The sequence below is a fragment of the Erinaceus europaeus genome, chromosome 9 (genome assembly GCF_950295315.1).
Source record: "Erinaceus europaeus chromosome 9, mEriEur2.1, whole genome shotgun sequence".
Lineage (NCBI taxonomy): Eukaryota > Metazoa > Chordata > Mammalia > Eulipotyphla > Erinaceidae > Erinaceus > Erinaceus europaeus.
Window position 1 is genome coordinate 55,482,476 of NC_080170.1, and position 23,765 is coordinate 55,506,240.

General features: G+C 41.0%; 2 protein-coding genes across 2 annotated transcripts in view; one reads left to right on the forward strand and one right to left on the reverse strand.

Moving 5' to 3' along the window:
• Window positions 1–2,676: 2,676 nt before the first annotated feature.
• TADA1 (transcriptional adaptor 1) lies at window positions 2,677–22,573 on the forward strand. The gene is made up of 8 exons (XM_007528759.3): window positions 2,677–2,912; window positions 9,979–10,070; window positions 10,317–10,382; window positions 11,723–11,820; window positions 14,022–14,231; window positions 18,961–19,112; window positions 20,939–21,101; window positions 21,467–22,573. Exons 1-8 carry the CDS (start codon window positions 2,839–2,841, stop codon window positions 21,617–21,619), a joined length of 1,008 nt encoding a protein of 335 aa, XP_007528821.1. The 5' UTR covers window positions 2,677–2,838; the 3' UTR covers window positions 21,620–22,573.
• The window catches only part of POGK (pogo transposable element derived with KRAB domain), a 32,079-nt gene continuing 22,433 nt past the window's right edge, over window positions 14,120–23,765 (reverse strand). The window contains exon 6 of the mRNA XM_060197960.1: window positions 14,120–14,254. The gene's annotated coding sequence lies outside the window, so the exon portion shown is untranslated. The remainder of the gene's footprint in view (window positions 14,255–23,765) is intronic.

The following is a 23,765-nucleotide window of genomic DNA, read 5'->3' on the forward strand; positions in this document are numbered from 1 at the left end:
ATCACTTCACAAATTCATCAGCATCAAATCCTACTGCCAAAAACCCCAAGATTAATGAAATACAAAACTGGAATGAATGAAACATACAGAGGCCAACCTTTCATAAATATATAAGTAAAATAGCTATGGACAAAGCTCTCAGTGGGTACTTTCTCTTTTTAATTCTTACTTATTTTTTTTCTCATTTGTGTTGATAGAGACAAATAGAAATTGAGAGGGAGTGGGGAGATAGAAAGAGAGAAAGAGACACATCTGCAACACTTCACCGTGAAGCTTTTCCCCTGCAGATGTGGACCAAGGGCTTGAACCCAAGTCCTTTTGTAAAGTGCACACACAACAGGGTGCACCCCTTCCCAGCCCCTTGGTAGGTACTTTCCTTTGTATTTGTACATAATTGCATTTTTATGAGGAAAAACTTTCATGACAACAGACAATATATGAATAAACCATCAAACTTTAATGTCTTACTAATGAAATTAATAAGCTTAACTATTATTAAGAAAATACAAAGGGGTGGGGGTAGATAGCATAATGGTTATGCAAAGAGACTCTCATGCCTGATGCTCTGCAGTCCCAGGCTTTATCCCCAACACTACCATAAACTAGAGCTGATCAGTGCTCTGGTTAAAAAAAAAAAAAAAAGAAAGAAAAAGAAAGAAAATATGGTATAATCCAATAATAAAATAATACTACTAATGGGAAACTCTTAATTTGTTTATTCCTAATAGCCTATTGAGTTGACTCTAATAGTTATTTTCAAAATTTAGGGAGGAAAATAACAGTGCTATAGAACAATTCAAAACATAGGTTAAAATAAACAGATTAACATTTATAGAATTATTTACATATATAAACAACTGTTGCACACTCTGAAGCTATTAATAGTTTATATGTGGTGTCCATTGTTGTAGCCAAAAGATTTAGAATTGTTGGTGGTTTTTTTCCCTTAAGTTTGTCAGTGAGAGAGATCAGAGCACCACTATGTAGTATGGAGGACTTAACCCAGACCCTAATGTAAGTAAGACATTGTGCCACTGAGTAATCTCTCTGGCCCCTAGAGTTAGTTTCTTTTAAAGTGGACTACCAAATAACACATGTTTTTAGTGTTCATTTATCATAAATATATTTTCCTTGTCTTATTGAGTTGATTCTTTAATAAGCTTCTTAAAATGTTTGAACTTGATTGAAATAAAAAAATTTAAAAAGGGAAGGCAGTCACACTCACAGGTCTCAAAATTAGCGGAGAGGAAATGTACTGTAAAAGGACTGAGTTTTGTGGTTTTCTTAAGCACATGGAAAGAATGCAGGAGCACTCTAGGGGAACATGGAGATGGTCTGGGATATGTGTGTGAGGTAGCTGAGTTCAGGTAGTAAGAACACAAGCTGAGTTCAGGTAGTAAGAATATTTCAGTGTCAAGTTAGAAAGTTGGAATTTGCTTAGTAGTCAGCAGGGAACCATGAAAAGTATACGAAATAGCTTTGTCTAAAAGTTTAAATTGGGACCAGAGGGGTTGCTCACTGGGTTGGGCACATGCCATGCTTGTTGCCCAGTTCCAGTCCTGGCACCACACAGAGGATGCTAGGGCACTGAAAGAAGCCCCAGTGCTGTGGTATCTCTTTCTCTCTGTTTCTATCTCTTTGTCCTACCTGAATGAGAAGACAACCAAGGCTCCATGGTGGTCTACCTGCATAAGCGCATATGTCATAATGTGCAAAGACCTGGGTTCAATCCCCGGGTCCCCACCTGCAGGGGAAACAATTTGCCAGAGGTGAAGCAGGGCTGCAAGTGTCTCTGCCTCTCTCTTTCTCTATCTCCCCCATCATTCTTGATTTCTGGCTGTCTCTATCCAATAAATAAAGATAACTTAAAAAAAAAATTTTTAAAGGCAGTCCAAATAGAGAAATTATACAGGCTCTGATTTTTTTAAAAAAAATTTCTCTTAAGTTTTATTTTTAATAGTGATTTAATAATGGTTAACAAAAGGCTTTTGCCCTCTATCTTCCCCCTTCCTCTCGATTTCCCTCTGTCTCTATCAAGTCAATAAAAACAAGATATTAGAATAGAACAGAATAGAATAGGAGAGAACATGGTCCCTGAGAAAAATATTTACACTAAGTGGAAAAACTGTTATCAAGATGTACAACTGAAAAAAAAAAAGTACAATTGAGCACCAAGAATTATGGTAAATTACGGGGGGGGAGAATTTCTTAATTGTAAGAATTTGTCTAGTGTGCTGAGGCACTTTTTCCTTTCTTTTCTCTTTATCCTTTCGTGTATTTCCCAATTTTTTCATTTCCTGAGTACTCAAGGAAAGCATACCAGGAGCTGAGGTTTCCTCAGCAGGGAGTATACCTGTCCTGTCCTCTCGAGGAGTGTTTTCTTTTTGGTTGCAGGAGGCGGGACGTTAATAAAATAAATCAATCTGTGGCACATAAAATGGCTGCTGCTCAGCCTAAGATTAAGGCATGGAATTTGAATGACACCCTGCATCTATCTACCTTTTGACCTGGAACTTTCTGGCGGTTATAGGCGGAGTCCCTCCAGACCTGCTGGGGGCGCTGCAGACGAGTGTGCGACGCAGAGGTAAGGTGGATTCCTCAACTCGAAGGGCGGGGGGAGAAGCACTGAGAAAGCCCTGCGTGCAGCCCAGCGCTCTCTCTTCCGGAAGGCGGGCGGAGTTGGAAACCAAATTTACGTAGTCTAAACGCTGGGGGAAGGAGGGGCGGAGCTCACGGGAGCGAGCCCGCGTAGGGATCCGAAGGGCCCCTGCATTGGCTTTTCGGTTGCTGGGCTCCGTGGCCGGGTGGCGTGCGGGCGGGCGAAGCGCACGGGCAGCAATGGCGACTTTCGTGAGCGAACTGGAGGCGGCCAAGAGGAACCTAAGCGAGGCTCTGGGGGACAACGTAAAGCAGTAAGGAGGATGCCAGGCCTGGGGGGGCTAGGGCAGCGGGGCACATCGTAGGGCAGTCAGGGGACGGTGTGTCCAGGGAGGATGTGAACAGAGATGGAGGACCCTGGAGTTAGGGGCGCTGGGATACCGCGAAGCCACTGGGGGCGGGGCCCTGGGGGGACGGCGTGGAGCTGCGGGGGGACAGCCGGGCGGTGAGCGTGAGCCGGCGGCCCAGCCTCTCTCCGCACAGTGCTCCCACCCCCCAACCTCGGGCTGTTCTTGGGCGGGTCTCGAACCGACTTTGATGGGTCTCGGGGTGCCCTGGACCTGGGGTGTCTCTGGTCCTGGGGAGAGGGGACGGGAGCCCCACTAGTAGCAGAGCATTTATTGACGTTCGTAAACATTTATTGACTCCCAAACATTCAATGATCCACCTGAAGTTTTCTAACAGTCTTTTTTCTGATAGTCACGCCAGCTACCAGTTATTTATTCAATGAAAGTCTGTTGCAGACAGGGGTAGCGCTCTGGGATTGGCCTGTGTGTGGCCCCTGGTTCTATACAGCGGGGCTCTCTCTGGCTTTTAAAGATTTTTGTTTGTTTTTCTTTTCTCCTATATTTTTATTTACTTTACGTTAATGAGGAAGATAGAGACTAGAGCACTGTTCACCCTGCTCAGCTCTGGCTCTTGGTGGTGCTGGAGATTGAACTTGGGACGTCAGAACCCAGAGCATGAAAGTCTTTTGCGTAACCATTATGCTGTCTCCCCAGCCCCCCCCCCTTTTTTTCCATTTTATGATTTATTGTGATGCAGGATGTGGCACAGTGAGTAAAGCATTGGATTTTCAAGCATGAGAACCCAAGTTTAATTTTTCCCATCACATCTACCAGAGTGATGCTCAAGTTCAATCTCTCCTTTCTTTTTTTTTCTTTCTTTTTTCTCCCCATTCTTAAATAAATTTGACTGAAAAATTCTTGATTGATGGAGAGAACCATAGCATCACTCTGTCACTTGCACTGCTAGGGATCCAATTCAGGACACCATACTTGAGGGCCTACCGCTTTATCCACTACATCACCACCCAGGCTGTTTAAATCTTTAAAAATTACTCTTTTACAAAGCGCAAGAACTGGCATAAGGATCCTGGTTCGACCCCCCGACTCCCCACCTGCAGGGGGGGTCCCTTCACAAGCGATGAAGGAGGTCTGCAGGTGTCTATCTTTCTCCCCCTCTCTGTCTTCCTTCCTTTCTCCATTTCTCTCTGTCCTATCCAACAACGACGACATCAATAACAACAACAATAAAAAAGGGCAACAAAAGGGAAAAATAAATAAATATTAAAAAGTTTTTTAAATTACTGTTTTAATAGGTAAAGCTGACAGCTTTCACCCTCATTCATTACTGTAGCTTGCTACTTTTAAGATTTTAAAAAATTATTTATGAGAAAAGAGGTGAGCGAGAACCAAAGCATCACTCTTGACACATGCAATGCTGGGCATCCAACTCCAACCTCATGCTTGAGTCCAACACTTCAGTGCTTTATTGGCTGAATCACCTCTCAGGTGGCTCTTGTTACTTTTGTAATACTCTCTGATAAAATTTACATTCAGTAAACAGACTTTTCATTCTATTGCATAGATGCAATAGAAGTTTCTTATTTAGGGGGTTGGGCGGTAGCACAGCTGGTTAAGCGCACTTGGCGCCAAACGCAAGGACTGGAGTAAGGATCCCGGTTGGAGTCCCTAGCTCCCCACCTGTGGGGGAGTCGCTCCACATACGGTGAAGCAGGTCTGCAGGTGTCTGTCTTTCTCTCCCCCTCTCTGTCTTCCCCTCCTCTCTCCATTGCCCTCTGTCATATACAACAAGGGCAACAAAAGGTGTGGGGGGGGAAATGGCCTCCAGGAGCAGTGGATTCATGGTGCAGGCACTGAGCCCCAGCAAATAACCCTGGAGGCAAAAAAAAAAATGTTTTTTATTTGAAACGTTCCTTGGGTCTGGGAGATAATTCACGTGGTGGGGAGGGCACAGTACCATTGCCAAGCTTGGTATTGTGTGGGAGTGCTGTGGTCTGGTGAAACTCCACAGATGATTAAGTAGTGCTCTTTTTCTCCCCGCCCCTTGTGCTCATGCCATATCTCTATCCATCTCTCTCACTCTCTCTCCTCTGAAGAGAAAATGGGATAGTTTAATTGTAGAATCAAGAGTCACTTGTTCTTGATTACAGTGTTCCACGTGTATGTCATACCCACCTTCTGGTAATGAGAAGGCGCCCTGCTACTTCCCTGGGACAGGCAGTCCAGAAAGTCAGTTCTGGGCGATCCTTAACTATGTATTCACCACCTTCTTTCAGAGATACGTGAACTCTCTTTAAGCAGAATAACTGGGAAATGAGTTACTCTGCTCAGCTGAGGGGCCATGTACAATATGATGGCATTGATCTGTCAGTGGATCTGCTAAATCCTAAACTCCAAATCAACACTTCATTTGATTGAAGCTCTGATGATCCAAGAGGCTCTTGAGAATCCAGCAGTATCTCCAGATAACTGATTTTCTCTGGACAGTGTTAAGAGATACTAAGGGTTTGCTAGGTCTGTCCTGGCCCTGGGTACTAACTCATTCTGAAAAGGTCTGTTTGTGTAATGTTTTGATACTTGCTTTTTAAGTTACTCTGAAGCCTCCAAACACACAACACTGGGAGCTGCTTCTTTTTGCTCCTCCATAGCTGCTCTCTCACTTTTTTTTTTCTTCTTTTTTAAATCACTACTTGATTTAAATTTTATTTTTCTAAGTTATTGCTAAGGAATTTTGTAATGGAAACTAGTTGTGTAAATAACGTGAATTTTATGACACACATTTTCTAAGGCTAGGGAGATATAGCAGTTTACAGAACAAACTTTCATGCCTAAAGCTTGAAGGTCTCAGGTTCAATTCCCAACACCACCATAATCCAGAGTTGAGCAGTGCTCTGATCAAAAAGAAAAATTAAGGGGGCTGGGCGATAGTGCAGTGGGTTAAGCACATCTGGCACAAAGTGCAAGGACCGGCTTAAGTATCCCAGTTGGAGCCCCCAGATCCCCACCTGCAGAGGGGTTCCTTCGCAAGCGGTGAAGCAGGTCTGCAGGTGTCTGTCTTTCTATCCTCCTCTCTCAATTTCTCTCTGCCCTATCCAACAACAACAATAGCTATAACAACAATAACAATAACCACAACAAGGGCAACAAAATGGAAAAAATAGCCACCAGGAGCAGTGGATTCATAGTGCTGGCACCGAGCCCCTGCAATAAACCTGAAGGCAAAATAAAAAATAATAATAATAAAATTTAAAGATCTCTGTACATAATGAAAAACAAACAAAAATTAAAAAACGAAAAATTAAAAACGCAGCTGGGGGATAGTACAGTGGACAAAGCATTGGACTGTCAAAGATGAGGTCTTGGGAATCGGGCGGTAGTGCAGCGGGTTAAGCGCACATGGTGCAAAGCGCAAGGACCTGCATAAGGATCCTGGTTCGAGCCCCTGGCTTCCCACCTGCAGAGAAGTCACTTCACAGGTGGTGAAGCAGGTCTGCAGGTGTCTTTCTCTCCCCTTCTCTGTCTTCCCCTCCTCTCTCCATTTCTTTCTGTCCTATCCAACTACAATGACATCAATAACAACAATAATAACTACAATAAAATAACAAGGGCAACAAAAGGAAAAATAAATAAATATTAATTTTTTTTTAAAAAAGAGGTCTTGAGTTGACCCTGAGCATTTGCATGTGCCAAGAATCATGTTCTGGTTCTCTCTCCCACTTAATTAATTAAATAAAAACCTTTTAAAAAGAGGCATGAAAGGCTTTCCAGTGACTGAGAAAATAGCTCAGCTGGTAGAGCAAGGGAATTGATGTCTGAAGCTCCTGGCTTGACCCCCAAAGCACTGCATGTACTGAAGTCATGCTCGGGCTTCTCTTCCCCCACTCCCCCATGAAACTATCTCATATGAAAGAGATTAAAAAAAAAAAAAAACTTAAGTTCCTCATTCAGTGCACATGAGCTCTCCTATGTCAAAGATGTCTGTGTTGTATAATGGACTGACTGATTAAATCTATGGTGATGGTGACCTGCCATCCAGCACATATCCCACAAGTCCAGGGTTGTTAGAAATGTTAAGGTTGGAATTTCTCTATTCACTTTTTGAAGGTCAGTGCTTATTATCAGATACAGATGCTGAAGCTAAATTTGGTGAATCTGAAGTGCACTAGCAATGTCACCAAAGCAGACAGACCACAGCACCAAAGCTTCTCCCCAAAAAATAAAATAAAAAAACACACAATGTCACCAAAGTAGGTCTTCTTATTACTATTGTTATTATATAGAGGCAGAAATTGAGAAAGGGATAGATGGGGAAAGAGAGAGACACCTGCAGCCCTGCTTCACCACTCATGAAGCTTTCCCTCTGCAGGTGGGGACCAGGGGCTTGAACCTGGGCCCTTATGCATTATAATGTGTGCACTTAACTAGGTGCACCAGTCTGGCCCCAACCAAAGTTGGTCTTTTAGCCAGAAAGTTTACCTTTGTAGAGTATGTGACATCTTGTCAGTTTCCTAATTAGTAGAGCCCTGTCACAGTTATGGAGTACTTCACTGACTCCAAGTAAGGATCTAGTTACACCTTTTTTTTTTTATTGTAAAATATCAATATTAACACAGGAGTTTAAAATAATGAAATTTGGGTGGGCAGGGATGGATAGCTTAATGGTCTTACGAATAGACTCTGTGTTGCTAAGGTGTAAAAGAATGACTTTTTTTTTCTGCCAAGTAACTGGCAAGTTTTCTTTGTGGTGGTTGGTTTTAACTTTAAAAAAGTGTCTCCTCTCTGTGGTTATTTTCTTTATGGCAAGGTATTTTAGAAACCTACAGTTTCCACCAGGTATATTAAAACTTCAGTGGGAAAAAAAAAAAAAAAAACTTCAGTGGGTTTGAAACAAAAGCAGTTGGGGCTGGACAGTAGCTCACCTGGTTAAGTGCACACAGTAAAATGTACAAGGACCCAAATCCCAGCCCCTGGTCCCCACTTGCAGGAGGGAAGCATCACAAGCAGTGAAGCAGGGCTGCAGGTGTGTGTGTGTGTCTCTCTCTCCCTCTCTATCTCCCCTCCCCCTCTCAATTTCTCTCTGTCTTTATACAATAATAAATAAATACCAAAAAAAAAAAAAAGGCAGTCACCTAGAATCAGTAATGATGATGACCTGTAAAACAAATACACATTTAAAAATGTACAATTTTGGGAGTCGGGCAGTAGCACAGCGGGATAAGCGCACATGGCGCCAAGCGCAAGGACCGCCGTAAGGATCCTGGTTCAAGCCCTCGGCTCTCCACCTGCAGGGGAGTTGCTTCACAGGCAGTGAAGCAGGTCTGCAGGAGGTGTCTTTCTCTCCCCCTTTCTGTCTTCCCCTCCTCTTTGCATTTCTCTCTGTTCTATTTAACAACAATGACCACTAACAACAATGATAATAACTACAACAATAAAACAACAAGGGCTACAAAAGGGAAAATAAATATTTCTAAATGTATAATTTTTAAAAACTAAAGCAATACTTAACCCTTTTGGTGGTACCAGAGATTGAACCTGAGACCTTAGAGCCTCAAGCATGAAAATCTTTTTGCATAACAATTACTCTTATCTCCTAACCCTATAATGTAAATCTTAAATATTGGATTCTGAAAGATGGGTTTTGTAGAAAGTTAACAGGAGGAGGGAAAGGTAGACTGTGGTTTGGCTAATTCATTGAGTTCCAAACTGAGATGACTAGTACCCTCCTGTTTCTTGTTGTTCTGATTCCTAGCTGTGTTAATTTTGCTCTAGTGGCCATAACAGTATCCTCCACCACCACCAGGCTAGTAATTTAGGCAGCAGAAATGGATTTTCTTAGGTTCTGAAGACTGGAGATCTGAGAACAGGTATTGGTGGTGTAGTTTACTTCTGTGTCCTCTCCCTCTGACGTCTAAATGGTTCTGATTGTGCCCCTCCCCCTTTGTATATATAGAGAGAAATTGAGAGGAAGGGTGGAGATAGAGAGGGAAAGAGAGACACCTGCAGCTCTGTTTTACCACTTATGATCCCCCTACACACACACACACAGGTGGGGACTCAGGGCTTGAACGTGGGTCGTTGTGCACTGAAATGTGTGCACTTAACCAGGCACACCACCACCTGGACCCTTACCTAATTAATTGCTTCTTTTAAGGACTTTTTTTTTTTTTCCTCCAGGGTTATTACTGGGCTCGGTGCCTGCACCATGAATCCACCACTCCTGGAGGCCATTTCCCCCCCTTTTTGTTGCCCTTGTTGTTGTAGCCTCGTTGTGGTCATTATTATTGCCATTGTTGATGTTGTTTGTTGTGTGACAGGACAGAGAAATGGAGAGAGGAGGGGAAGACAGAGAGGGGGAGAGAAACATACACACCTGCAGACCTGCTTCACCGCCTGTGAAGCGACTCCCCTGCCGAACCGGGATCCTTACGCTGCACTTTGCGCCACATGCGCTTAACCCACTACGTACTGCCCGACCCCCTTTTAAGGACTTTAACTGAATTTCCTCTTCTAAAACCTTGTCCCCAGATGTAGCCCCCCCTTTCTTTAAATTTTATCTACAGGGTTATTGCTAGGGCTCAGTGCCTGCACTATGAATCCACTACTCCTGGAGGCTATTTTTTCCCATTTGTTTTCCTTGTTGTTTATCGTTGTTGTTATTGCAGCCATTGTTGTTGGATAGGACAGAGAGAAATCGAGAGAGGACGGGAAGACAGAGAGGGGGAGAGAAGCTCTTGTGAAGCAACCACCTTATAGGTGGGGAGCCAGGGGCTCGAACCCGGATCCTTATGTCGGTCCTTGCGCTTTATGCCATGTGCACTTAATCCACTGTGCTACCGCCTGGCCCCCATGTAGCCATTTTTGAAGTGCTATGAATTAGGATGTCACCATAGAAATCTGTGGAGCTACAATTCAATCCATAACACTAAGGAATGCAAAAATCTATTTCAGCTGAGTTGGAGCAGGTAAGATGAATGTGGAAACAAAGTGGTTTATTCATGTGTTTCTTCCTCTGCAGATACTGGGCAAACCTAAAACTTTGGTTCAAGCAGAAGATCAGCAAAGAAGAGTTTGACCTTGAAGCTCATAGACTCCTCACACAGGATAATGGTACAGTGATTACTGTTCTGAATTTTTCCCATATTTGTAATAAACTGAAGACTTTTCAGAAGAAAAAAAAATATATATATATATATTCTTAGTGGTGTTCTGTGCAAACCTAATAATGTGAATATTTGAAATTATGTGAAAGACTAACAGGTGATATCCAGCATCTTTAAACATTAGACTAAAATACTAATTTCCTTATGTTATAAATAATTTTTATTTGGCTTGTGATAATCTTTTCTTTTTCAGTCCATTCTCACAATGATTTCCTCCTGGCTATTCTTACACGCTGTCAGATTTTAGTGTCTACACCAGGTAAGGAATGGAATTTATTTATTTATTTATTTATTTATTGCCTCCAGGGTTATTGCTGGGGCTCAGTGCCTGCACCATGAATCCACTGCTCCTGAAAGCCATTTTCCCCCTATTTGTTGCCTTTGTTGTTGTAGCCTTGTTGTGGTTATTATTGTTATTGTTGATATCATTCGTTGTTGGATAGGACAGAGAAATGGAGAGAGGAAGGGAAGACAGATGGGGAGAGAAAGACAGACACCTGCAGACCTGCTTCACTGCCTGTGAAGCGAATCCCCTGCAGGTGGAGAGCTGGGGGCTTGAACTGGGATCCTTGTGCTTGTGCCATGGTGCACTTAACCTGCTGTGCTATCGCCAACCCCTGGAATTTATTTATTTTGCTCAACTGACTTATGGTACCAGGGACTGAACCTGGGACCTCTCTGGCCTCAGACATGGAAAAGCTGATGCACTACATTTATGTGTTTCCCTTTGTCCTATTCAAGACAGTTAAAGCCTTGGAGGCCTGCCATTAAACTTGCTTTTGTTGTTTGTCCTGTTTTATTAATAAGAGAGGAGAACCAGAGCATAACTCTGTTACAAATGCTACTGTGGATTAAATTTGGAAGTTCAATACTTGATCCACTGTGCCACCTCCTGGACCACTATTAATCTTGCTTTTAGCTTTACTGACGTCCCTTGTATGAGCTTCTCCAAATCTAACTTGTTTGTGGATTTCGAGTCCATAAACTGAGTTCTAGCTCATTTGACCTAGATTGTGACTTACATGTGTTTGCTATGTGAGTCTGAAGCCCATCCTTATGTTGAGATCTCATCCTGTCTGCCACGCATTTTTCTTTTTTATCTATATTGTGCCTTTCTTCCCTCTACTCATTTTCAGTCTTGTTTTTAGAAGAGAGAGAAGGTAAATACATGGTGTTCAGTATACCTTCTTGAACTAGAAAATTCTGTTCTACATGAAACACCTACTAAACATTTGGTGTTTGTCTTTTTTTTTTTTTTAATATTTTACTTATTAATGAGAAAGAGAGGAGAGAAAGAATCAGACATCACTCTGGTACATGTGCTGCTGGGGATTAAACTCGGGACCTCATGCTTGAGAGTCTAGTGCCTTAGCCACTGCACCACCTCCCAGACCACAAATTTGTCTTCTTAAAGGTAATTTTGGTTATAGCCAGAAAAAAAGTGGACTTGAGACCATTTATAGTTTTGCTGAGAAAATTAGAATGAGATTTGAATTTAGTAATTTATATTTCATCTTTTAAGCATGTCATGCTTTCTTTTTGCATCAAATAAAAACCAACTTAGTGGTTAGCAATGATCCTTATTTTCCTGTCTTGTAGAAGGTGCTGGATCTTTGCCCTGGACAGGTGGCTCTGCAGCTAAACCTGGAAAACCCAAGGGAAAGAAAAAACTTTCTTCCGTTCGTCAGAAATTTGATGTAAGTTGTTCTTTAATAGATCTTGGTAGCAACTGACTTAAATACACAGAACTGGTGTCAGTGTTTAAATATTAAAATACTGATAGAATTAGGGGGAAAGGACATAATTTGGGGAGGAGAAATTTGTTTGACATTGAGGATTATAAGCATGATCTGTTATTGCATAAATAACAGATATACAATCATTGGTATATAATAGCTTTTCAAGATCCAGAAATTTAAAGGTTTTTTTTTTTTCTTCCTCTATTAATGTTTCTCTGACTGAATACATCTCTACCAAGGCCTGAAACCTGAATTTTTTTAGGAATCAGCAAAAAGTCACAAAGGCATATGACTTTTATTTTTGTAAACATTTTATTTTTTTCCATTTTTTTTAAATTGGGAGAATTAATGGTTTACAGCAAATATAGTTGCTCATACGTGTGTAAAATTTCTCAATTTTTTGCAAAACACGCTCACCCTAACCCATCCTCCTCCCCCATCACATATCAAGACCTGAAAGCCACCACCCTTTCCATCTCTTACCCCATAAGTATTTTAGATTAGTATTTTAGATCTGGGAGATAGTTTCCCAAAAGTATCCCTTTCTTAAGTTTGACTTGATATTGATAAACTTACTGGTGAACTTTCTTTTTTAAATTTTCACCTGTACTCTATATTTTATATCAATATTAAAATTCAATTTAGAGGGCATTAGCCTCTCTTTAATTTTATTAGTGAATTAATATTGATTTACAAAAATTATAATAGGGGTATAGTTCTGTACCATTCCCATCACCAGAGTTCTGTACCCCCTCCCTCTCCATTGGAAGCTACAGTAGTTCTCCCAAGGTTGCAGATGTAGGTTGACTATTATTTCTATAACTACCTGTCTGTCTGTATATATATATATATTCTCCGCCACACACCTTTTTTTTTTTAATGGTCCTGTCCTCTCTTCCCCAGGTACACCCACACTTATTACTACTTCTGAATATCCTTCCTCTTTTCCTCTTCTCTCTCTGGGTTCTGATGGAGTTGGAGTTCAGAGGAGGGCATTAGCATCTCCATGTGCCATAGTTAGTTTAAAAAGACATATTTGGGGTCTGGCTGGTAGTAACTCACTGGGTAATTATACATTATCATGTGCAAGTCAGCTTCAAGTCCCTAGTCCACACTTGCAGGGAAGAACCTTCGCAAGCAATCGAACAGTACTGCAGGTGTCTTTCTTCATTTTTTTTTTTTTTGGCCTCCAGGGTTATTGCTGGGGTTCAGTGCTAGGACTATGAATCCACCGCTCCTGGTGGCTATTTTTACCATCTTATTGGATAGGATAGAAATTAAGAGGGCAGGAGAAGATAGAGAGGGAGAGAAAGACACCTGCAGACATGCTTCAGAAGCAATCCCTCTGTAGGTGGGGAGCCTGGGTCTCAAACTGGCATCCTTGACTGGATCCTTGTGCTTTGTACTGTGTGCACTTAACCTGGTGTGCCATTGCTAGCCCCCTGTGTCTTCCCTCTCTGTCTCTCCCCACTGTCTCTCTCACTATTATACTCTCTCTCTCATCATCTAATCTGAAAAGGGTCAGCCTGGAACAGTGAAGCCTCAATGACCATAAAAACATATATATTTGGAAAATGGAAAAACAACATGTGTTGTATTAATAATACAAAACTGAAACAAGGGTGGGCTTTTTTCACTACAAAATCACATGTATTGGGCTTAAGAAAGACCACCCAGGATGTGTCACTCTTTGATATGGAGGATATAAGTGGACTATCAGAATCTCCTAGAAGAAGACTGAGGCTTTATGAGTGGGAAAAATATATATTTTAAGTAATTAGTATGACTGTTACCAACCATCTTACAAGTATGTTTCAAATGCCTTACTTGTTTAAAAACAATTTTACATCTTCTCCTTCCTGACTGCTATTTATAGCACAGGCTTGTATATTCTGTGATTATGAAGGAATTAACTGAATAGGATAAACTTCATTGATACTACCATTATCCCCCTTAACGTGTGTCTTTGTCCTTACCACACAAAGGGTATGAATCTATAACTACCTACTTTTCTCTTAAACCCCTGTGGTGTACTACTTTTCTCTTAAACCCCTGTGGTGTAGTCTTAGTGGCATACCTATGAGACCCAGTTGGTTATTTTTGTCATATTTGTTACTTGTTGCTGTGATGAGTAATCTTAAAAGTTTTCTTACATATAGCATAGATTCCAGCCTCAAAATCCCCTCTCTGGAGCCCAGCAGTTTGTGGCAAAAGATCCCCAGGATGATGACGACTTGAAACTCTGTTCCCACACAATGATGCTCCCCACTCGGGGTCAGCTGGAAGGGAGGATGATAGTAACTGCATACGAGCATGGTCTGGACAATGTCACTGAAGAGGCTGTCTCGGCTGTAGTCTATGCTGTGGAGGTTGGTGTTGTGCAGAGTCAGTCCTGCAACAAAAGAACCAGTGTAACTCAGATCTCATAGAATAGTCATTTTCTTCTGAAGGGAGAAAAACACATCACAGTGCCAACAATTGCCTTTAGTTAATAGACTTAGCTTTATAAAAAGGTTTTATATGGTGTAACACTTATGCTTGACCTGGTATTTAATTTGTCAACAAGAGAACAGAGTTTTGTTATTTGTTTGTACTGCCAGGGATTGAACCTAGGGCCTCTTAATGCAAGGTATACATTCTGCCACTTAGCTACATCCCTAGCCTAGGAACAGTTTTTAAGGAAAAGAAATGAGCTTGAGAATCCTAAAAATTAAATTCACTCATTTTTGCTGTGGCACACATTTATAGAGCTATAGATTTGATGTCTGAACAATGGGATTCTCATTTCAGCACACACTTTCATATTCATTTTGTCCATTTAGGTTTTTGACAGAACAGATTATAGTGCATGGGTACTATGAGGTGATAGTGGGTAATAAGTCTTTTCATTTCTTTGGATCTTCATTCCTTTATCTACCCCCAAAATGATAGTGGCTCTTGTGATACTACAGACATAAAGTTAATTCTGTGAAAATTACAAACTCTCCCCTTCAGTGCTAAGATGAGATGATCCTACAGATACATATGAAGTCCTAAGCCCATTAACAGAAGTCTGCTAGTTCCGGCTCCATCTGATATATACTTTTCACAGGCCCTCTGTTGTATACTTGGTTCTCATATAAGGAGAGGAATTAAATTACTAGGGTTTTGTTTGTTTGTTTGTTTGGTTGTCTGTTTGTTTTAAAGATTGTAGTTGATTGGACTCTATAACTAGTAAACCCATGACCTTAAATATTTTTTGGTCAGTTTTATCTGTTTTGCTATATGATGCCAGGGATTAAATCTAGGACCTCACAACTGCCGTGCACATGTTCCATCACTAAGCTGCCTCTCTGACCGACCTTTTTTGATGTGTTTTAAATCTAGATTTAAGATGGTTTGCCACTTAAGAAAATTATATATGTATGTGTATTAATTTTTGTTGTCTACACAATTATAAGATCACACAATATAGCTCCACAGCCATCACCAAAGTTACATGTCCCTCCCTACCCTCTCCTAACAACCACTGTAGTTCTCAAAAGTTTTAGAGTGTTTGTAGTTAGGCTACTTTTATTTTTATAAGTTCATGTGTTTCACTTCTGTATTTCTACATATGAATGAAAATGACCTGTAGTTGTCTTTCATTTCCTTACTTACTTCACTAGGCATAATCTCCTCCAGTTCCATCCATTTTGTCCCAAAGGACACAATATTGTCTTTAATTGCAAAGTAGTATTCTACTGAATATATGTCCCACAACTTTTTCATTTGTTAGTTTTTTGTTTTGTTTTAATATTTTAATATTGATTTTTTAATGAGAGAGCGATACAGAGAGTCCAGAGCATTGCTCAGCTCTGGCTTGTGGTACTGGGACTTCAGCCTGGGACCTGAGAGCCTCAGGTATGAAAGTCTTTTGTGGAACCATTATGCTGTCTCCTTAGCCCACATTTTTTTTTAATGTAAATAATACATTTTAATACAAGACAACTATGTTTTTTAAAAAAATTCAATATAAACCATATTAGTATGCTTTTATTTTTGCATGTCCCTTCAATATCTGCCTTTGCATTTGATAACTAGACTCTCATTTCTATATTCAATCTATTATTGTATATTGTTTTGATCAAACAATGTGTGGAAAATCCAATTACAGAAAATCCTTATACAGATAAATAGTTGGAAGATGGAGGAATATGTAATAGACTTGCTGAGTAATTCCCACACTTTTTTCTTAAGATTTTATTTATTTATTTATTAATGAGAAAGAACCAGACCTTACTTTGGTACATATGTTGACAGGGATTGAACTCAGCACCTCATGCTTGAGAGTCCAGTGCTTTATTCACAATGCCACCTCCTGGACCACCCCACAACTTTTTTTAAAAATTTTATTAATGGTTTATATTGATTTACAAAATTTTGTGATGACTATTCCAACCACAAGAGCTGTGTATGGAAACATCACTAGTTTATACAATATCACAGATATGGGTTGACTCTTATTTCTGTAACTATCTATATTTATACATATTTGCACATTTTTCCTGTGGCCTTCCCTCCTTTTCCTTTCTAAATCACACCTACACCTGTTAACTACTTCCAAATGCCCTTCCTTTTTTCCTCTTCTGTCTCTGGGTCCTGATAGAGTTGGGGTTCAGAGCCCTCTAATTCTCATTCTCTGGGAGTATGGACCAAAATTCTTTTTGGAGTGTAGAGGGTGGGAGTTCTGGCTTCTGTAACTGCTTCTCCACAGAATATGGACACTGGCAGATTGATCCATACCCCCAGTCTTGTTTCTGTCCCTAGTAGGGTAGGGCTCTAGAGAGATGAGGCTCCAGGATATATTGGTGAGGCCGTCTGCCCAGGGAAGTCAGCATGAAATCATACTAGCATCTGCAACTTGAGAGGTAAGGGGGAGATAGAGAGGCACAGAAAAAGATAGACACCTGCAGAGCTGCTTCACTACTTATGAAGCATCCCCCCTGCGGGTGGAGAGCAGGGGCTTGAACCTGGATTTTTGCACGGGTCCTTGTACTTCATACTATGTGCATTTAATTGGGCATACCACTGCCTGGCCCCCCACTTTAAAAATTCTGTTTATGTATTTTCTGTATAGAGAGACAAAAATAGATAGGGGAGAGGGAAATAGAGAGGGAGAAAGAGGGGCATTTATAGCTTTACAACACGTGAAGCTTTCCCCCCTGCAGATGGAGATGGGGCATTTAACCTGGGTCCTGGCTTATTGTAATTTATGTTCTGCCAGGTGTGTGTTTTTTCTAATGATGAATTAAGTGGAGCACAACTTCTTTATCCAGTCTTCTGTCTGTGGGTATAAATATTGCTGCTCCTTTACTGTTATGAATAATGCAGCCATGAATATAGGAGTGCATATGTCCAGTCATATTAATGATCTCTGTTCTATGGGTATATACCTAGGATTTGTATTACTATTTTTACTTTGTCGTATTGAAAGCTATATAAAAATCACTGTAGCGGCCAGAAGGTGACAGACATAGTGGTAGAGGCAGAGCTCTTGACTTGTAAGTATGAGCTCCAGAATTCAATCCCCAGCACTGCTTCTGCCATATACCATAATGTTTCTCTAGTCTGTCTGTCTGTCTGTCTCTTGTGAAATAAATCTTTTAAAAAACTAATCTAGTGGTCTGGGAGGTGGTGCAGTGGATAAAGCATTGGACTCTCAAGCATGAGGTCCTGAGTTCAGTCCCCGGCAGCACATGTACCAGTGATGTCTGGTTTTTTTCTCTCTCCTCCTCCTGTCTTTCTCATGAATAAATAAAATCTTTAAAAAAAAATTAATGTAGTGGGCTGGCAAAATAACTCACTTGGGTGATTTGCTGCATAGCCATGTATGAGACCCAAGTTTGAGCCCAGTCACCACTACACTGATGCCAGCGCTCACGTGGAGTGGCTCCAACCAGGAAGCAAAGCTACTGGCCTTCTGCTACTGGCTCTAGTGACCACGTATAAAGAAAGAAGTGCCAGGAGAGATCATCATAGGAACTTCTGTTTATTTAGGGTAAAACACAAGGCTTTATAGCAAACAGAACAAAGAACATTTTTCACATATGTCAGAAATTACAGGTTTCTTAAAGGTCAACTTGCCCCTATAGTGGGGAGGGGTAGGAATGACAAGAATTGATGTGATACCAGAATGTCAGAATAATTAGTCTCCATGATGCGGGCATGTTAATTATCCAAAGGTATTAAGAAAAACATAGTGGCTAAACCAGTAGAGTGAGATGAAACAGAGAGAGACAAAGTTTGATGTAAATCATAGATATCAAAGGAAAGCAAGGAAATAGATGTGGGGGTCTCACTGCCAAGTCACTGGCAGGGGTGTATGATAGAGTGTGTTCTCCTATATGATCAAAAGGTGAACTTATAGTGAATGTGTGAACTTTGAGTGAACCCTCAAGCAGGCAGCCATTTGGCCTGCTAACGGGGAACTAAGTGTAAGAGGCTTATAGGCTTTCTGTAGGCTTGAGAGACTAACAAGGGGAAACTGAGTCTGGGAGGCTTTCCCTCTTAGCTCATCCCTATACGGGAGAGGCCAACAAGTGGGGTGTCTTTCCAGACCTCCATCCAAGGATGGGAGAGCTCCCCTAAGCTCTACACACTGAATCAGGCTTTAGTGCTACTGTCCCTTTCATACACACAAAATATCTATCATCTATCTATTTATCTTCCTATTTATATCTGCTTCTCTCTATCTAAAGAAATATAATGAATAATCAGTATCATGTAGAGAAACCTTTTTAAATAAAGCTAAAAAAAAAAAGTGAAGGGTGGGGGGTAGATAGCATAATGATCATGCAAAGAGACTCTCATGCCTGAGGCTCCAAAATCCCAGGTTCAATACCCTGCAACACCATCAGCTAGAGCTGAGCAGTGCTCTGGTTAAAAAAATAAATAAAATTATATATATATTCCGTTTGTACCATCTGGCTTTTGACCTAGTAGCTTTTTAGTGAACATACATGTGGTTCCAGCACAGGCTGGTCATATCTCCATTCACTGCAGCATAGAGATTTTACAATTTGCTTTTAAAGGTGGAATTCATGCTATTTTCCTTCCCCCCCCCCCTTGTTTTTACAGAATCACCTTAAAGATATATTGGCGTCAGTTGTATCAAGAAGAAAAGCTTATCGGTTACGTGATGGTCATTTTAAATATGCCTTTGGCAGTAATGTGACCCCTCAGCCATACCTGAAGAATAGTGTAGTAGCTTACAACAACTTAATTGAAAGGTACAACAAGTTTCTTGTGACTTCTGTTGTCTCTAGTGGGCCACATTACTCTTATGCAACTAATTTTAATTGTGTTTCTAAGTCTGAAATGTCTTTGAGAGCAATACCCATTCATTTTCTTTTTTTTTTTTAAGTATTTTCTTTATTTTATTTTTTAAAGAGAAACAGAGAGAGAGAAAGATACAGAGAGAAACACCAAGCACTGCACAGCTCTGGCTTATTATGGTGTGGGGGATTGAACCTGGGACTTTGGAGCCCCAGGCATGAGAGTCTCTTTGCATAATCATTATGCTATCTACCCTTGCCCTGCTCCCCATTCATATTCTTTTTTAAAATTATTTTTAATATTTATTTATTCCCTTTGTTGCCCTTGTTGTTTTATTGTTGTGGTTATTATTGATGTCGTTGTTATTGGATAGGACAGAGAGAAATGGGGGAGAGGAGGGGAAGACTGGGGGCGGGGGGAGAGAAAGACAGACACCTGCAGATCTGCTTCACTGCTTGTGAAGCGACTCCCCTGCAGGTGGGGAGCCAGGGGCTCAAACCAGGAATCCTTACGCCAGTCCTTGTGCTCTGCGACATGTGCACTTAACCCGCTGCGCTACCGCCCGACTCCCCCCATTCATATTCTTAGGTTACATCCCTTAACTAGTGAACTTTTTTGGTGTTGTATTTACTTTATTTTGCCACCAGGGCTTGACTGGGGCTTTGCATCTGCTTGATTCCACCACTTTTGGTGGAATTTTTTTTTTTTTTAAGATTTTTATTTATTTATGAGAAAGATAAGAGAGAGAACCAGACATCCATCACTCTGGCACATGTGCTGCCGGGAATCAAACTTGGGACCTCATGCTTGAGAGTCTAAAGCTTTACCACTGCGCCACCTCCCGGACCACGACTTTTTTTTGTTTGTTCCTTCTTCCCAGACAAGGGAGCAAGGCAGAGAATGAGAGACACCACAGCACCACTTCACTTCACTTGTGAAATTTTCCTCTTTCTTGGTACTCCCATGTAGTAGCTGAAAACTCAAGCCCATATCCTTACACATAGTGAACTGTACACTCTATTGGGTCAATTTTCTCCCAGCCCCCTAGTTTGGTACTTTTTTTTTGTTTTTAAACAGAAAAGAAGTTGCAGTTCGGCTGATGCCCTTGGTGTGACATGAGTGGAACAGGAATGTGGTGGTCAAGATGTTGCCAGGGGAGGCAGAGGAGAGGACATGGGTGGAGGACTATGCCTAGCCACCTCCTGGGTCACAAGACTTGACTTTAAAAAACCCAGTCATCATTAGGTCGATTATTTAGGTTGTCTATGTCAAGATTTCCTTCCTTCCTCCCTCCCTCCCTGCCTTCCTCCCTGCCTTCCTCTTTCCCTCCCTCCCTCTCTCTTTCCTTTCTTTTCCCTACTGCCACCAGAAGCTCTGCACCAGCACTACAAATCCTCCGCTTCTGATGGCCATTTCTTTTTCCCTTTTTTCTTTCCTTTTTCTGTTATACTTGATAGGACAGAGAAAAATTGAGAGGGGAGAGGGAGAGAGAAAGATACCTACAGACCTGCCTCTCAGCTTATAATTGCCTCCCTGCAAGTGGCAAGCAGGTCCTTGCGAATGGCAGTATATGTGCTTAACCAAGCATGCCACTTCCCGGCCTTACTGTCTACATTTCACTTGTGCCTGCTGGGAGTTAGTTATTCTTTTTTGTGAGTCATTCTCTAGAGGAAAAACAAACCAGAGAAAGTGATTCACTGCAGGAAGCCAACCATCCCTATTCTAGTTATTCAGTGATCTCCATCTTTGCTACTGAGAATGTTTCTGAAATCTTTTTCAGTCCTCCAGCCTTTCCTGTCCCTTGTGCTGGTCAGAATCCAGCCTCTCACCCACCCCCTGATGATGCTGAACAGCAGGCTGCACTTCTCCTGGCATGTTCCGGGGATCCTCTCCCTGTCTCTCTGCCTCCGGTGAACATGTACGACCTTTTTGAAGCACTTCAGGTAACTCCTTAACTCTTTAGATTTACTTCAACTGTGTACAGGTTCAAAGTTTCTTCAAGACTAGAGATAATTCACTGGGTATTCCACCTCCTGGCATTATACTTTTGTTTTCACTATCTGTTGTTAAAGTCATTAATACCAGACTCATTTTCAAATCCTGAACCTAGGAGTCCTTTATTTACCTGTCTTCATCCAACTCAGTGATAGAAGAAGAAAATAAATTTTCTCATTTTTTTAATTCTTTCTTCAGAACCCTGTTACTTCCTTGTCTTCTGGTTTAAGATTCATTAGGTTCTAAGTTTAACGGTGTATCTTTTGTGTGTTTATATAAATCAGTTGGAGATGTGCTCATTTTTTTACCCCAGGTGCACAGGGAAGTCATTCCCACACATACTGTGTATGCCCTCAACATTGAAAGGATCATCACAAAACTCTGGCATCCAAACCACGAGGAGCTGCAGCAAGACCATGTCCACCGCCAGCGCCTGGCAGCCAGGGAGGGGCTTTTACTCTGCTGAATTAGGATATTGGGGGCCCTGTGCAGTTCCCTGGGTAGTGGTAATTGAGTGTTGCTTAGGTTCACATTTCAAGACTGAAGTGTATTGTGTAAATATAACCTTTCCTATGGAAATTTGACTTTTGAGTACTTCTGTGTTGCTACTGTGAAGCCATTAATACAGATCTGACTTTGACAATGGTGTGTGCGTGTGTGTGCATGTGTGTGTGTTGTGTGTTCGATCCCAATTCCAGGAGTCAGTTCTAGTAAAATTCTGTGCTTGGAAGGAGATGTTTGGGCATTGGAAACTTAGTATCTTAACAGTCTGCATGTGAGGTAGATGATTTCCTGAGTACAAGGAAACCATTAAAACTAGTACCATACCATCAGCAGGACATCTGTGTGTTCATTGACATTACATAGTCTGTATCTGGTAAGTCTATAAATTGGCTGCCTTTCTGAACAACTGTGTCCTTGTATTTTGGTTGAAATAACCTACATTGTGCTAGAAATCAGATATATCTTACCAGTAAGTTTAATTTTAGTAGATATGAGTAGCTTCTTAACACATTCATTAAGACTATAGAAAATATGAAATGCTGTACTATTACACAAAATAGTCCCTTCTTTACATTTAAATATAAAACAAGATTTAGAAGGCTTTTTGTTTACCGTATAAAGTATTTTTTTGTAACTTGTCTTTATTTATAGTTAATATGCTTAAACACTGAGGCAGTTTAATCTATTCCTATAGGATATGTTTTAAGGCATTCATGTAAACATTGATTTTATACTTGGTAGTTTCCCTAAGAGTCAAGTTTGTTTTTGCTTTTCACTTGCGATATTACTGTTGCATATATTAGAAGGATTTGTGTAGGTCCAAATAATATAGAGAAATGTGTATTTGGTTCAATATCTGAATTTGTGTTTTGAATTTGTATTATTAAATATGGCAAATAAACCTTTTGGGAGAAAATCTTTTCTTTTTTTTTTTTTTTTTTTACCAGAGCACTGCTTAGCTGTGGCTTATGTTGGTGTGGGGGATTGAATCTGGGACATTGGAGCCTCAGGCATGAGAGTCTCTCTTTGCATAACCATTATTCTAACCCAGCCCAGAAAACCTCTGCAACTCATGGTGTGTTCTTGCTTATGGTGGCCATACCAAGAACTGACCCCAGGATACTCAGAACTTCAGCCATGACAGTTTGTTGAGTAAACAGCTGTACTATTTTCCTGACCCTCAAACTTTTCTTTATTAAAAATATATTTAAGAAACACTGTCTTCTACAGAAATACAATAGGCCTGCTTCATGAGATCATAGACTTTTTGAAAGAATGTACATGGATTTATTTTTATTTTAAATAGAGACAAAAATTGAGAGGGAAGGAGAAGACAGGGAGAGAGGCCCCTACAACACTTCTCCCACTCCTGAAGCTTCCCCCTGCAGGTGGAGACTGGGAGCTTGAACCCACCTCCGTGTGCACTCAACCAGGTATGCCACCGACCAGCCCGAGAAAATTTTAAACATGTTCCAAATAAGGTATGTCATTTCTTTCTTTTGTGCTGTGCATCATTACAAAAACTAAAAAAAAAAAAAAAAAACTGGAGAAATAGCTGAATTGGTCAAGCACAGAACTTGCATGCTTGAGATTTCAAATTCAAGTCTCCTCACATACAAATACCAGAATGGTGCTAGAGGTTTTTTATTTTTCTTGTCTTCATTTACTTTTAAATTTTTTATTTATTTACTTTAGAGACAAATTGAGAGGGGAGGAGATAGGGCTAGACAAGAGAGACACCTGCAGCACTGCTTCACCACTGGTGAAGTTCCCCTTTCTGCACGAGGGGAGCAGGGGCTTGAACCTAGGTCCTTGTGCATTGTAGCATATACACTCTTAACAGATGCCACCACCTGGCCCCTTCAAGTTTCTTTCTCTTTTCCAGTCATGTAAAATAAATAAACCTTAATAATTCCAAGCCCTCAGTCCCTGCCTACAATGAGGAAGCTTCACAAGTGGTAGAGCAATGCTTCAGGTGTCTGCCTTTTTTTTTTTTTTTAAGATTTTATTGTGCTCTGGGAGGTGGTGCAGTGGATAAAGCATTAGACTCTCAAGCATGAGGTCCTGAGTTCAATCCCCAGCAGCACGTGTACCAGAGTGATATCTGG

Bases quoted from the DNA above. Each gene is read 5' to 3' on its own strand.
- TADA1 (XM_007528759.3), top strand. From the start codon at position 2,839: ATGGCGACTTTCGTGAGCGAACTGGAGGCGGCCAAGAGGAACCTAAGC. The intron at 10,383-11,722 runs GTAAGGAATGGA...CCTGTCTTGTAG, and splicing joins GATTTTAGTGTCTACACCAG to AAGGTGCTGGATCTTTGCCC. The intron at 14,232-18,960 runs GTTGGTGTTGTG...TTGTTTTTACAG, and splicing joins CTGTAGTCTATGCTGTGGAG to AATCACCTTAAAGATATATT.